At 31.3% G+C, this 14,840-nt stretch overlaps 1 protein-coding gene across 1 annotated transcript; it reads left to right on the top strand.

The window, feature by feature from the left end:
• The first annotated feature begins 8 nt into the window (after positions 1-8).
• On the top strand, positions 9-14,131 carry LOC148614574 (trafficking protein particle complex subunit 3-like). The gene is made up of 5 exons (XM_088588757.1): positions 9-147; positions 6,918-7,015; positions 9,205-9,304; positions 11,407-11,589; positions 12,245-14,131. The coding sequence occupies exons 1-5, from the start codon at positions 106-108 to the stop codon at positions 12,362-12,364; spliced, it is 543 nt and encodes a 180-aa protein (XP_088444883.1). The 5' UTR covers positions 9-105; the 3' UTR covers positions 12,365-14,131.
• Positions 14,132-14,840: the final 709 nt, after the last annotated feature.

The following is a 14,840-nucleotide window of genomic DNA, read 5'->3' as shown; positions in this document are numbered from 1 at the left end:
ATCAAAATTTGTTTTACAAAATATAAACTCTCTATTTCACTTCCGGTCTAAATATTTACCTTCCTCTCGGAGAATAACTTAGAAGTTATAATATACAGAGTTTCAATGTCGCGACAAGGCAGCAGGGGTGTTGATCCCCGAAAAGTTGTAAGATACTTTGTTTAAAATAGTAATGACATGCCTGATATATTCTACTACAGGCACCTGTTTCAATATCATACGAAAAATGTACCCCTCCCCTTCTCAGGCTTCTGTGCCTGTGGCTTCTCTTTACAGAAAAGAGAAGGGTAGGGGTATATTGTTTTCGTATGAAACAAGTGCACTAGACTACAGCATAAGGGAGGAGACATAGACTTGAGTTCAGGCATGCATTGTAAAGTGCACTTTGCAAATGCGATGATACAATGCAATATGAGTTGTATTGATATCTGTACTTGTAATACAAGACAATAGTCAGGGGTCGCGCTGGGCTTCGCCAATGTCACAATTTGCGATTTTTTATTTTATCTGGTGACAAAAAATAGCCAGTTGGCGATTTTCTTGGCGCCTAGGTTTTGTATATTAAAATTGACGGGAAGTTTATCATCAACGGATATTCTTTAATTAAACATTTGTGTTGAAACTTGGTCAGAGTTAACTGACTTTGACCAATTTACGGCTGAAGGCAATTAAAGGTAATTAGACCAGATGACCGTGACTGACAATATCCTCATGGGAGGTGTCTATCAAATGTAAATATATTATTGAGCCAATCAAAACTCTCATCATCTGGTCAAAGGTAAACACAATTAAGGCCATGTGCACGTGGCTACACACAAGTTTCACAGCCCTATTTAACCATGTTCAGAAACAGACTTACCTAAAAACAGAATAAATTAAATCCACTTAACAATGATTATCCCACCAGGAAGTGTCTAAATACTTCCAAATGAAAGAATTGATAAAAGAAAATGGATGACATTTGTTCACACTTTTGCCATGTGACTTTTTTGGTGGGAAAATCGGTAAGCAAATAGAATAGGGATTTCTGAAATCTAATTAAGGAAATGCTATTCAGATATCAAGATAATTAAACAGGGATACAATTAATGGTCCATGGTACAAAAGGTAGTTTTGATTGAAATTTTATCACTTGAAAAAAAAGAATCAGGTTTGTTAAAAATAATAATAGTAAAAAAATAAATTATACTGTATTAGATAAGTTAGACCATAAAGGACAAAGGTGAACATGTTTTAAAATCATGGACTGTATGAGAATAGTAATATTAAGTCTTTGATAGAAGTAAAATACCTGTTTCTGGAGTGGTCCTTTATTATTTTATGCATATGAAAGTGACAGACTAGAGCTTAAAACGTGCTTTATACATCCATCAAGAATGAATCTTGGGTAAATGTATGTCAGGAATGAAGAGGTTATTATGATGAATTGACAAAGATAATTCATCAGTGAACTTAATACTGTCTTTTTAAAAAAAAGTATAATTTTTTTTTTGGCACCCTTTGGCTCTAATTTCTGAAAACTGGCGACAAAATATGGCAGCAAGCGATTTTTCTGGAGACAGAATATTGGAAGCCAGAGCAGCCCCCAAATAGTTGATTTGTCCAGCTTTAATCCAAGCCTTCGGCACAATAAAACAGAGGTTGAGACGATTAGCATGTGGTATTAACAATTGAAAAATACACTTTTATCAACCCAAGTTTTAATTTCTCTACTCTTCACAGTGGAGTTACTCATGTCCTCCACTGTGACTCCACCAAAGTAAAAACGAGAATAAAATTGCCCAATTTCAATAGTTTTCAATATTTTTTTCTACCCTTTACTGAAATTTTATTAAACTACTAGAACCACAAATATATCTTGGCATAAAGACAGGAGAAGTTAATCACAGACAATTTTTGAAATGGTGACTCAAATGTAGAGAGTGGAGACTGTGACTGACTCCACTATGGAGAGTGGAGTAATTAAAATTTGTGTTGACGGTAGTGTTTAACATGAAAATCGTTAAAAGACATTTATCTTTGATACATACTAAATGACAGAAACAAAAAACGACATCAGACTGTTTTTACAAGTCCATCACTCGAATCAAAATTGTTGGTAGAATGTACAACAATCAATATGTTCAATGTGTTTTATTTATAACTATTATACAATGTGCTTGTTAAAGTAATTATCAATTTAAAAGTGCAAAATTAAAATATCAAACAAGTCAAAAGATTGCATTATTATTTGATAAAAATATGAAATGATATTTCTACATGATATATCCCACTCATTGGACATAAATTAAAAATAGCACATCAACAAATGATATACATGCACAAAATAAAAGAGAAAATAGAATGTACCAAATTTATAATGACATGACTATATTTTTATCCTAACTGGATGATTACCTGAGAAACAGAAACAGAATAAAACATGGTACATGTATCTTACAATGAATTCCCCATTATGCCTCATTGAATTTTACGACTATTACAATTTACAAATGGTAGGTGTTGGCTAGGTGGAATCTGCGTGTGTAACACTCAATATGTCGTTGTAACACTGAGTTGCACTTGGGTCAGACTTAAGTGTTGGAGAACCATTCCACCCTGAGTGTAGTGTATATTGCAGGGTTTTATCAAGACTTTTCCAATGGGAAGTGGTTTTTTTTTAAAATAAAATAGGCATCTTATGAATGTTTTGTCTAGCTTGCATTTTTACTATTTCTGAAGCTTTAATGTTTCCTGCTGTAGTGTTTTGCTTGGATGAAAGTTTCTCAAGTGTCAGTATGCTGAATTTTAGATAAATTTCTATACATTTGATATGAGGAAGGCAATGGCATTAAATTGCAAGTGAAGTCTGAAGCAAAAGTTTCAGGTTCCCTTTTAAACAAATTAGAATTCATGCCATTAATAATTCTGCCAAGTTTTTTTAGGAATTTTTCATCAGTATTACTGAGTAATAAGTGGGAGACAGCAAAGGGCATTTCAAATATTTGTAATTATCACTGGATGAAATGTTCTTGGTTTGGCGTAGCTTGAAAGGTTTTATTAAGGTTCTTCCAACTGGAAGTACATTTGTAGCTTTAAAAAAAAAAACGAATTAGATGTTCCTATAAATGTTTTTGTATGAGCCTGCATTTTCACTATTTCTGAAGCTTAAATGTATCTGGATGTAGTTTTTGTTGGAACGAAAGTTTCAGTATGATGAATTTTTATGCAAACTTCTGTACATTTTAGCAAAGGGCATTCTAAATATTTGTAATTATCATTGGATGAACTGTTCTGGGTTTGGCGTAGATTGAAAGATTTTATTAAGGTTCTTCCAACCGAAGGACATTTGTAGCTTTAAAACAAAAAACGAATTAGACGTTCCTATAAATGTTTTTGTATGAGCCTGCATTTTTACTATTTCTGAAGCTTAAATGTATCTGGATGTAGTTTTTGTTGGAACGAAAGTTTCAGTATGATGAATTTTTATGCAAACTTCTGTACATTTTAGAGTGTGCTTTGCTCGCTTATGAGTTATCTGGAATTTGAAATGCTCCTTTACAAACATAATTTCATATCACCTACATGTGTCAGTCCCAGAGCTGTTTGGTTTATCTGACTACTATTAACTGATCAAATGCCATCCGCATATTATATTTTGACGTCATGAAATCATGGGTGATGGAGTAAAAATTACTTTTTGTTATGTACATTGTAAATTTACATTATGCCAGACACCCATGTTCTGCTTAAGTGAATTATTTTGTAGTCAGAATGCCTATTAACCATAATTCTATATTTATCTTTTACTGATCTGAAAATTAAAAAAAAAATCATACATGTGTATCAGTAAAAGATGAATATAGAATGCTGAATAGGCTTTTTGGTGACAGAATAATTCAATCTACTGTTCTGCCTTATTGCATAATTTTCTGGGGCCAATAATACATGTACAAAGGTGTTTTTCAGGGGCCAGTAACTTAATCGTAATTTACCAAGTTTGAAATAAGAGTAGTCTTACAATGGCAGAAAGAGAGATTTACAAGCGTTTTAAGAGTGTAACTAAAACAGTCTAAAACCTCTCATGGAGGGCTAGACTTTAATTTGAATGAAAAAAGGCAGCATGGAAGTTTTCTAGAAATAAAAATGCAAGACAAGCCATAAGGAAAACTAAAACGCCATAATCTACATGTATTATTGTCCTGATATTTTTTGTTTATTTTAGAAAAGAATTTCGGAACTCTGTACATAGTAATAAAAAGGACCTACATTTTCTTGGAATAAAAAGGCAGAATAGAAATCCCCTATAAATGTAAGATGGTTGTGTCCTTACATGGTTAAGTGAACAAAAGCCACATTTATAAAAAATTAAAAACAAACTATACATGTTTTATTTGTATATAGTTCCTTTCTACCTTTTTGAATGTGGCTTACTTATGACTATTCATCTAGAGTTTGGATTAGGCACAGTCCATTTTCATCTCGGGAAATAGGGGGATTTCAAATTTGATTTTCTGATGTCAAAAAATCATTTTGTACATGAACCCCATAAAGAGTGTGTGACTCCATGTACAGTCACCCTAATAGCCAACTTATTATCTGGACTAAAGACTTTCTTGTCTTTTTGGTCCCTCATTCCAGAAAAGTTTAAGTCTAAATCCAAAAAATAGACCTTTTTGGTAAAGAATGTTGTGGTAAAACATAATAGACATCTTTCATTTGAGTAATAAATTTGAAATTTATGAAATTCTTCTTTAAGCAATTCCTATGTTGGGACCAAAAAACCCAAAATAAATACCAATCTTCTTTTGTGGTTTGGAACTTTTTTTAATATGGCGAACAATGAACTGTTACTTAAGACCAGAGAAAAAATTTGACTGTTTTTTTACTACCTTTTTTTCTACCTACCCTAACACATTTTATTTTTTTTTTTTTATTATTTAAATACAGCCAAACAGTGAAACTATCACTTTTATAGGTGAGCACTATTAAAGTCAAGAAATCCACCTATGACTGTTTTTTGTTTTTGTTGTTGTTTTTTTTTTTAATATTTCACCTTCCCACCTATCATTTATTTTCATACAATGTAACATTTAACAGACCTTTCTTGGCCTAAGTAACTAAACTACAACCATGTATTTGCTGAAGACAGCGCAGCCCATGCCATCATAGGACTGTAATATGTTTTTGTATTACATAAATACAAAAAATTATAAAAGGCCATATAAAAGGATGGCATGATTTTATATCAGAATTGAAGAAATTGTTCCTTGCTCATCACTTGTATGTTCTTTATTGTTATAGGGATAGGACCATAAGCCTTTAACCATGAAATATCCATTTAGGTACTTACCATTTTTATTCTGGTGGGGGAGGGGCAAATTTGATGTTGGATAATATTTTTTTTGTAAATTGGCAAATTTTCTATTTATGTTTCAGCAGCAACCAAAATCAATAGGAAAAATATAGAATATTTATTTTTTCAATAGATGAGAAACAGTTTTTTTCTCCAAAATTTGGGTACAAATATTTTCAGAAAAAGAGATCCCACCATCTCTTATAAAATGGAGGGTGCCTTAGATATTTGGTTTCTTCAATTTTGGAGAAAAAGTCCCAATGCAATAGCCATTTTTAACGTACATGTATAATGCTTATAATGTAAAGTTAAGGGTGCTCTAGTTTTCTCTTAATTATTTTGACTATATTTGTGATGAGGCATCTTCTAGTTCGGAAGAAAATCTCTAAGTGTACTAAAAGAGTACTTAATATTCTCTGTTTTTTATCTAGTTACCTAATTTATGTAAGAACAGTCTACGAGGGCACTAAGTAAATTCTTAAGAGTTTACTGTCTAGATAATAATTTAAGAGAAGTAAATTCCTTGAAGAGGGTATGTAGTTACTCCATTTATACTTAAGTTGCTCTTAAGATGATCTTAAGGTAGGGTTTTCATTATCTTTTCAGTGAACAGGCTTAATAGAGAAAATGAACCGTCTACACCTTCAAAATGTATCAAAGGGGGGATGGGGCCCATTGTGATTATGAACTGTCCATTTCCACTTTTTTTCTAAATCAAAAATAGTAAATACTTTCAGAGATCCCCTAAAGGTCTTCAACAAGTGTAAACGCACCTTTAAATAGGTTCATATGTACATGTATAATTTAAGTACCGTTATATGTATGTAGACAGTGAGTGACTCAGTTGCAGTAGATACCAAGCTGTATTATTTATCACTTTTTATCTGTTGTTTTATGGAATTAATTTCAGAACTGAATTGAATTCTCATATTTGTTCAAATTTTTTTTAATTTTTGATGAACAAATTGTAAAAAATGAAGATCAATTGATGTCAGCCCAATGACTCTGGGAAACATTATTACTGAAAACAATCATAAATAGGACATGTATTTTGGAAACAAAATCAATCACCATGGATAAAAAAATTGAAGTCATAAATATGGTGAACATAATACATTGTATCATGTTTTTATATGTTACACCATGTATATATCTTGTATAAAAAAAATGAAGACTGTATCTACTATTTCATTATGTACCTTACATGTATTTGACAAAACATCTTGGGAGGGAACAATCTAAGAAGGGATACCCCAGACACCACTTGATCTTATACTGTCTCCTTTGATCACAGTTACATGTATAACAATAACATACATATACATGTATTGTGCACTACATGTAACTTATACTGGTAGGCTTTTAATGTCCCTGACAGTCAACTTCCCATTCACATCTCGCACAGACAACCAAAATTTTTATGGGCTTTTAACTAATATTAAATTTATATAGACTGGGTTGAAATTATACAACAATTTTTCATGAGTAATGGAAACCCTAATTACTGTAATTACTGTAAAAATAATAATACATTTACATGTGTAATTAAAATACCTTTTCATTCAAATTATTACATTTTCAGAATGGTGAACTGTTTACATTGACATATGGGGCGTTGGTTGCTCAGTTGTTGAGAGATTATGAAGATGATGAAGAAGTCAATAAACAACTAGAGAAAATGTAGGTATCATGAATGTAATCAATAAGTGTATGTAACAACTATTTTAAGCCTTTTATGAATGTCCATGTGAGCTGATTATACATGTATCTATTGGTATCCATCATTGTCTCTGATACTGTGAACATAATAATATTCACGGTTCTTAATTTTTGTAAATTCTGTCAAGTGAACGTATTTGTATTTATTCATTTTCAAGGTTTAAAAAGAATGATTGGAGTTAATATGTAGTGTTAAATATAAATGTTGCTGCTACAATTTTTTCCTTCTTTTCTGTTCACCGCAAAAATGGCAAAAATTAATACTCTGTAAAAATCAACACTTGCACAGTATTGGTGTACATGTATGTTATACATGTATTGTTCATAGTTTTCATTGACTTTTTAACACAATCTTCTCTTCTAAAGCAGCTAGGTTGCTTGGGATGAATGAAACCAGGAAGACAAGATTTATGCTGATTAAGCAAAAAATTTAAAGTTCTCCATATTTTTTTTTCATGGATCCTGGTTAAATAGTTACCAATTTCTGCATAAATAGATGTACATATATAAGAAAATAAATGAACTGCTAAACTGGGTTGAAATTATTCAACAATTTTTCATTAGTAATGGCAATGGAAACCTAAATTTAATAAATTTGCTATTTTTTCTCCTTTCATGAAAACCATAATTATACTTTATAACCTTTGGAACACTTCCTGTTGGGGAATTTGCCCATTGGCACTGTACCTTGTGGAGATTTTTATGTAAAAGCAAATATTTTATATAAAAATTCTATTATTTAGTATTTTTTCACAGATAAAGTAATTTTAACCAAAAGTCTTCCACAAATCTTACATTTTATGTGGTAGATTTTAAATTTTTCATTGATCTTGTGGGAGGGTTAACAGGTGTGCCTAGCACAAAGACCAATCAATTGACTAAAGAATCTTGGTGACAATGGCAGAAATTCTCAATGAGTCAAAGTTGTTAAGTACAACTCCTGATAACTACATGTATACGAGCTACATGTATTGCTCTTGAAAAAGAAAATATGATGATTTTTATCTGGCCTAAAGAAGCCTTCATTTTTTTCAGTTTGGTTATACTTTCTAAACTGAGGAAGAATGGGGCTGATTATTTGATTCTGAGGAAGGAGGGGACTTTTATAAATAAATACCTTGGCCTGAAAAAAAAAATGGAAATAAATATTCTAAACTCTATTACCTACATGTAGATTTAAAAAAAAATGAAGAATATTCTGGCCTCCACTGCCTAGGATATAATAAAAAAAATCTGAATTCTGGCCTACATTGTACAGTTTTATTAAAATAAATAATCTAGCTATACCATATAACTGTAAATTTGGTGTGTTTTAGTGGTCTGTCTATAATGAAAGTGATCTTAATCAAATGCTCTCCCTCTAGTAATAAATTTACACCATAAACTATTTTCATGTAAATATACTATAATAAGTAAATTTCATGTGAGAAATGTCTTGAAAAGTTTTCCTTTTTTTAGTCTTATATCTAGCAATCACAACAATTTAAATATAAAAGTACCAATCATATAATATTGGAAATTTTTATATGCTGTTGTAAAAATATTTAAGGATTTTTTTTATCACAGGTTGACCAACTTTTGAGAATGGTCATTTTCAGTGATATTCAGAATTTCAATAGGTTAACATAGTTAACATTATTTGGGAAAAATTCTGATTTTTATAAGACATTTTTGCTAAAATGTTATAAATGGTGCATTCCGCTGTAATCCCAATCAATGCCATATAATTGTGTATAGTGAAGATAAAATGGTTTACTATATAGATAGCAGTCTTTTATCCAATGTTTTCAGTGTAATAAATTTGGATAATTTACACTGTGAAATGAATTCGGTAATTTCACTCTCTGACTTTCTCCCGCCAAAACGTCACAACTTTGATATCAATCTGCCATTACAAAATTTAAAATTTATGTTGAAAATATTGATAATTAATGAAGAAAATCTATATAATAAATAGGATAATCAATTGGTTATAGTGAATAACCAAAATATGATCACTCATGCCAAGAACGCTTGAGGATTTAACTTGCGCGAGGAACAAGTTTCGCACACTCGTTAAATCTAGGCATTCTTCGGCACTCATGATGATATTTAGGTTATTCACTCTTTCCAATTAATTATCCTATTATTTTTATTTTCTTATTTTTCAGGGGTTATAATATAGGTGTGAGACTTATCGAAGACTTTTTAGCCAGAAACAACACAAGTAGATGTCATGATTTCAGGGAAACTGCTGATATTATTTCTAAAGTAAGAATTTGTAAAATATTTTGTTGAAATTGTCACACTGTAGGTACATGTATATGTACCATGTATGATTAACACTTATACATGTACATAGAAAATTGGTTCAAGGTCAATAAATTTGTCATCAGAAAACCACATAAAAACCATAACACTTGATTGAAGAACTTTTTTCATAATAAAGTTAATGTGATGCATGTACATGTACTAGGGACAGACAAAAATGCTTGAGTTTAATTTATTCATTATATCCTTGTATAATGAAATACATGTACATCAGTAACATATACATATAATTATTCTATATTGAAAAAAAATGATCTAAAGGATCAAAGACTAAACTCAGAAACTATAGCAATGTTTTATCAATGGAAGCAATGTACTCAGATGTAAGATTTAACAGTTGGGAGGAGGGATGAGGGTATGGTGGGAACAGTGATGGAGGAAACAGGGAACAATGGTTAAAGGGAGTGACAATTATGGGAAGTGGGGATTAGGGTTGGGAAAAATAACTGGGGGTAAAATGAAAGGAGTTGAGAAATGGTGGTCTAGGGAGAGGGAAACGGGGATAAAGTACCCCTAGTCCAACCCCTCATAATTTAATGCTATGAAATTTTCCCATTTAGGTCATATGGTTTTGTAGAAAAAATGCATACAAAAATTATTAGCTTAAAATACCAAAAATTAAATGAAGTTAGTGCTTGCATGAGTCTTCTGTTTTGAAAATTGGTCATTTTCTAATGTTATCAGAATATCAATGTGTCATTCTTTAACATATCCAAACCATTCATTGAAGACCAATGACATTTTATTCTCAGTGGGGTTGTTGTCTTTTTGGCATATACCTATTCCTGTTGTATTTGTAACACTTTCTGATTTTAATGGGACATTACAAATGGAATGTTAAAATGGGACATTTACAACTGGAATGTTATAATGTCAATCACTGTTTAGCTCACCTGGATGAAGGTCATGTGAGCTATTGCCATCACTTGGCGTCCCTCGTCATCGTTGTCCGCTGTGGATAACATTTTTTCAAAACTTTTCTCCTCTGAAACCACTTGACCAATTGGAACCAAACTTGGGATGAATGTTCCTTGGGGTATCCTGCATAGAACAGATATGGGGATTGTTGATACGTCAAAAAAAAATAAATAGCCGCCGTTACTAACAATAGAATATAGGGACCAGACAGTAGATTTTTAACAGCATTAGGTAAAGTCAAATTCTGACTGGGTAAAAGTGTCCAGCATGATGAGATCTATATGTGGTTAAATTTTCATTTCAATCCATTAAGCCATGTGGAGTTACTGCCCTTTTTCAACGGTTTTTGCATTTTTTAATGTTATTTCTTTCAAAAATCTTCTCTGACACTACTTTACCAATTGAAACCAAACATGGTACGAATGTTCCTAGGGGTATCATGCATAGAACTGTTATGGGGATTTTTGATTGTTGGACAACTTCTTGTTAAATTCATTGCCCTTGAAAGACAGAATTCAACAAGGTGAGCTATTCAGGCTCCTGGGAGCCTGTTGTTCCATAGAAATACCAATAGGGTTTGTAAGTCTTGTTCTAGTTTCATTTTCCATACCAAAACTTTCAAGGTAGAATGTATTGAATTGTGAAAGCAGGTCTGCATTTTATTGTTTACTTTTGGGATCTGTATTGCTTTTCTTAATACTTTTATCATGTAGAAATATATATTTGTCGTTTTATCATCATTTTTACACAGAAAAATGTTTTAACTTTTAATTCTGAACTCAATGCTTTGTAAATGACAGTTTTCATGCATTTGAATGGTAGATTAGGACCCTTTCTCGTGAAGCCACAGAGTCACGTGAAAGACTTGCATTCCCTTTTACCAAATGTCAAAGCTCTTAATGGGCTGAGCATTGGAATAGGTTACTTCATTCTGTGAAATATCAAAATAAATTTAACATGCACAGGTCTGATTTCATAAAGAGTCTCATATTGAGATTCCTCAACTCAAATTCACTTGAGAATTGAAACTTGAGATTTTTTGTTTTATTAAACTCAGGCCAGAGATGTGTTTGTTAAATGTGGTGTAACTACCATCTAAATGGTAATCGTTTCATTTCTGACAGGTAGGTTTTAAGATGTACTTAGGTATTACCCCAGTGGTCAGTAACTGGAGTCCAGCAGGTGATGAGTTCTCCTTAATGATAGAGAACAACCCATTAGCAGACTTTGTTGAGCTACCTCCAGGACATACTAGTTTGAACTTCTCTAATCTTTTATGTGGAGTATTAAAAGGTTCATTAGAAATGGTAAGCTGTAATATTACTCATTTAATAAAGTCAGCTATTTCTAATACTGTTAGTTTTCATACTAGCTAAAGGTGTATTTCTTTAAAGGAAATTTGGATTGGTGCATCTCAAAGTTTTATATGTTTCTAAATACATGTATAATAATTGTCATGATTACTTAAACATGAATACATCAGTAAAGTCCATTATCTTTTCCTTTGACAACAATTTAGTTGCAAGCTAAAGACAGCTTGTTCAGAAGATTAATTTAAGCAAATGGCGCTGTTGTTGTCAACACATTTTCCAATTCTTAGAATATTTCATTCTGCATCTGAAATGTATATGTCAAACATATATATCCAAAATATATTGTTGTGGTTCTCTGAAATGTTAAATCAACTCCTGTGTTAGATATTATGGCTTGTTAAGAAAATGTCCGATTGCAAATTCAGAAGTTCTTTGACCACTTTCATTCTGGTCAGAACCTTATGTTGTTTCAAACGTTATAATAAAAATACAAATTCTGAAATGAATTCAAGCTTAAATGAATCAATGCCATGTCCATACTTTCCCAAACTCTTCAGTGTTCAGCTTCTGTGATCAAATCAAGTTAACCCATAGAATAATTTTATTGTAATTGAGTTCAACACAGTCAATCTTTTGAAAATAATTCCAGGTACAAATGGATGTTGATGTGCGGTTTGTCCAGGACCAATTGAAAGGAGATAATATCACAGAATTAAGATTGAAATTCTTAAGACGGTTAGAAGATGCTATTCCTGTTGGTGAAGATTGAGAATGTTGATAAGAATTACAATTATTTAATTCATTCCATGAAATGAAGTTTGTTTTAGATGTTGAGAAAACTTGATTGTATGGTGTGTAGATGTTTGTTATAGAGTATTGATGATGATGATGCTAAATGGTGTGCAATTGTAATATAAATTAATTTTAACATTTAATGATAAATCTTGTTTTTTGTCTTTGTCATAACTGAGTTGCATTTCATTAGTGAAAATGACAATGCCAACTCTCTATCTCCAAAATGATCCACTTACAAATACAAACCTATGGGATTAAAGATGTGTCATTCTGTATGACTAAGAATTAATTTTTTTGGATTGAGAGAAAAATTGTTTCTTAAAAATTTATTGTTGAATTTAGCCATACATTGATTGAAGTTGAAATGACTAAAAGTTCATTAATAGAAATTTTTGTATTGGTTGAAAACTTGTTGAAATAAATTTGTTGAAATTGATCGGCTGAAATTTGTTGAAGGTAATATGTTTGTTATATAAAATATGGCCCTGAAAATAACTTGGACTTAGCATATATAGTAAAAAATGTGCTTCCTTCTGTGCAGTTCATCCATAAATAGCATGAAAACATTTCAACAAAATGGAACCATATTGTATTAATTTTGCTAAATTTGGGAAACGTATGATTTCAGTACATTTGTCTTTGTTGTCTTCATTGGAGATATTGACCACGTACACCAATTTAAATATTCAAACCATCAAAACTTATTGTATCGTAACAACTGTTGACAAACTTATTATTGTGTCAAAGCATGTGGCCAAAATACCAGTAAACACACACACACACACACGCACATACAAATCTCCAAATTTCATAAGAAGTTTAATTAAAATGATATTTTATGATGTTATTTTTACATGGTAATGTTGTAACAGCTGGTATATCCTTTTTTGCCTCGATTAAATCCTCTATTTTACACCAAAATATGCCAGTATGTCTTTTTACGAGATAAGCTAAAATTTTCATTACATAACATGGCTGGAAAAAAAGGATATAGACCAGAGTCAAAAGTGTAAATATAATTGGTGGTATTGGGCACATCAACAAATTTGATACTGTTGAATACAAATCATAAGACTGGAGTATTAATAAAGTTAGAGAAATAGCTTCATACATTATGACTACTGAACTGTTTGATTTTCCAAATTTGATAATACATTGTAACAATGTAAGAAACTATATTCTTTTACATTAAGTGCTCTGCTAACAGGTTAAATAATGTATATTTTTGTTCAATTGGCTAAGATCTTTATACAGAATTTGTGATATTATGAATTAATATTGTTCATGTCTTTTTGTCATTTAATTCTAATTCTAATAGAAAGTTTTTTTAACAAAACTCTTATTATACACTGCTTAACTGAAAATACTTTAATTCGTGGATACCAATTTTCGTGGATCAGGGAAGAAACACAAGTTTGTGGATTCTTGAATTCACGGGTTGAAATTTTCAGTGTATATATCAATGGTAATCTACTATTCGTTGGAAACCAAATTTCGTGGCTTGGCCCACCCACAAGAACCACGAAAATTGGTACCCCACGAACAATAGTACTTTCACAGTATGTGACGTGTTAAATATTAAAAAAAAAAGTATTTTTGATCATATGATTATTATGGTAATATATAAAAAACGATGGAAGTTAAACCAACTTGGTTATATTTTATAGGACATTCTATATGTCATTAGTTGTGAATTGTGAAGAATTTTGTAAAAGTGCAATAAATGTCGTTAATATTCCAAGTGGAATTTGATTGTAATAGCCATATATCATTGAATCTATCACAAAAGATTGGTCAGGCATCAGAGTCAATTTCTAAATGAATTGTATTTTTGGTTTTCTGGACCAAATATGACTTATTATAATCCACACTCAGTGAGTGGAAAGTATATTGGAATCACCTCGTCCATCCAGCACTAAATCATTCAATCTATCTCAGTTATCGCTGCTACTCATGGAATTATTTTAAAACTTATGTAATATCATAATGATGGAACATATTTGCAAGCAGTTTTGATCGTGCTTGATATAAAAATGTTTGAGCAAATTTATGGATTTTTCATGGCATGTAAAGCATAGTAAATATTTCCGTGTTGAAAAAAAACAGCTCTGATGTAGGGAGTTTAATTTTGTGTTTGTGTATATTGTGTATACCTAACAAGACAATATTAGCAAGTTTTATATAAGCTGTGGTCGTCAACCTCCTGACTGAAAATATGGAATAGTATGTGCACATCGTCTACTTTCAAAAGTTTGAGATCTTGCCATTTTTATAAGCATTCTAGCAGAAGACGAAAACTTGGTTTTTAAATCACGTTTGTGTACATAAGTAGAAAGAAGGCTTGGGTTTGAAATTGTTCTGAGTAATATTGTTATAGAAAAAAACATTTCCTGTTCAACATTTAGACTCGACTCTGCATAAGTTTAAGTAAAATGACAATCTACTTTACG

The sequence above is a fragment of the Perna viridis genome, chromosome 6 (genome assembly GCF_037379345.1).
Source record: "Perna viridis isolate PV_CMFRI_1.1 ecotype Kerala chromosome 6, ASM3737934v1, whole genome shotgun sequence".
Classification (NCBI taxonomy): domain Eukaryota; kingdom Metazoa; phylum Mollusca; class Bivalvia; order Mytilida; family Mytilidae; genus Perna; species Perna viridis.
This window is presented reverse-complemented; position numbering and strand designations above follow the sequence as displayed.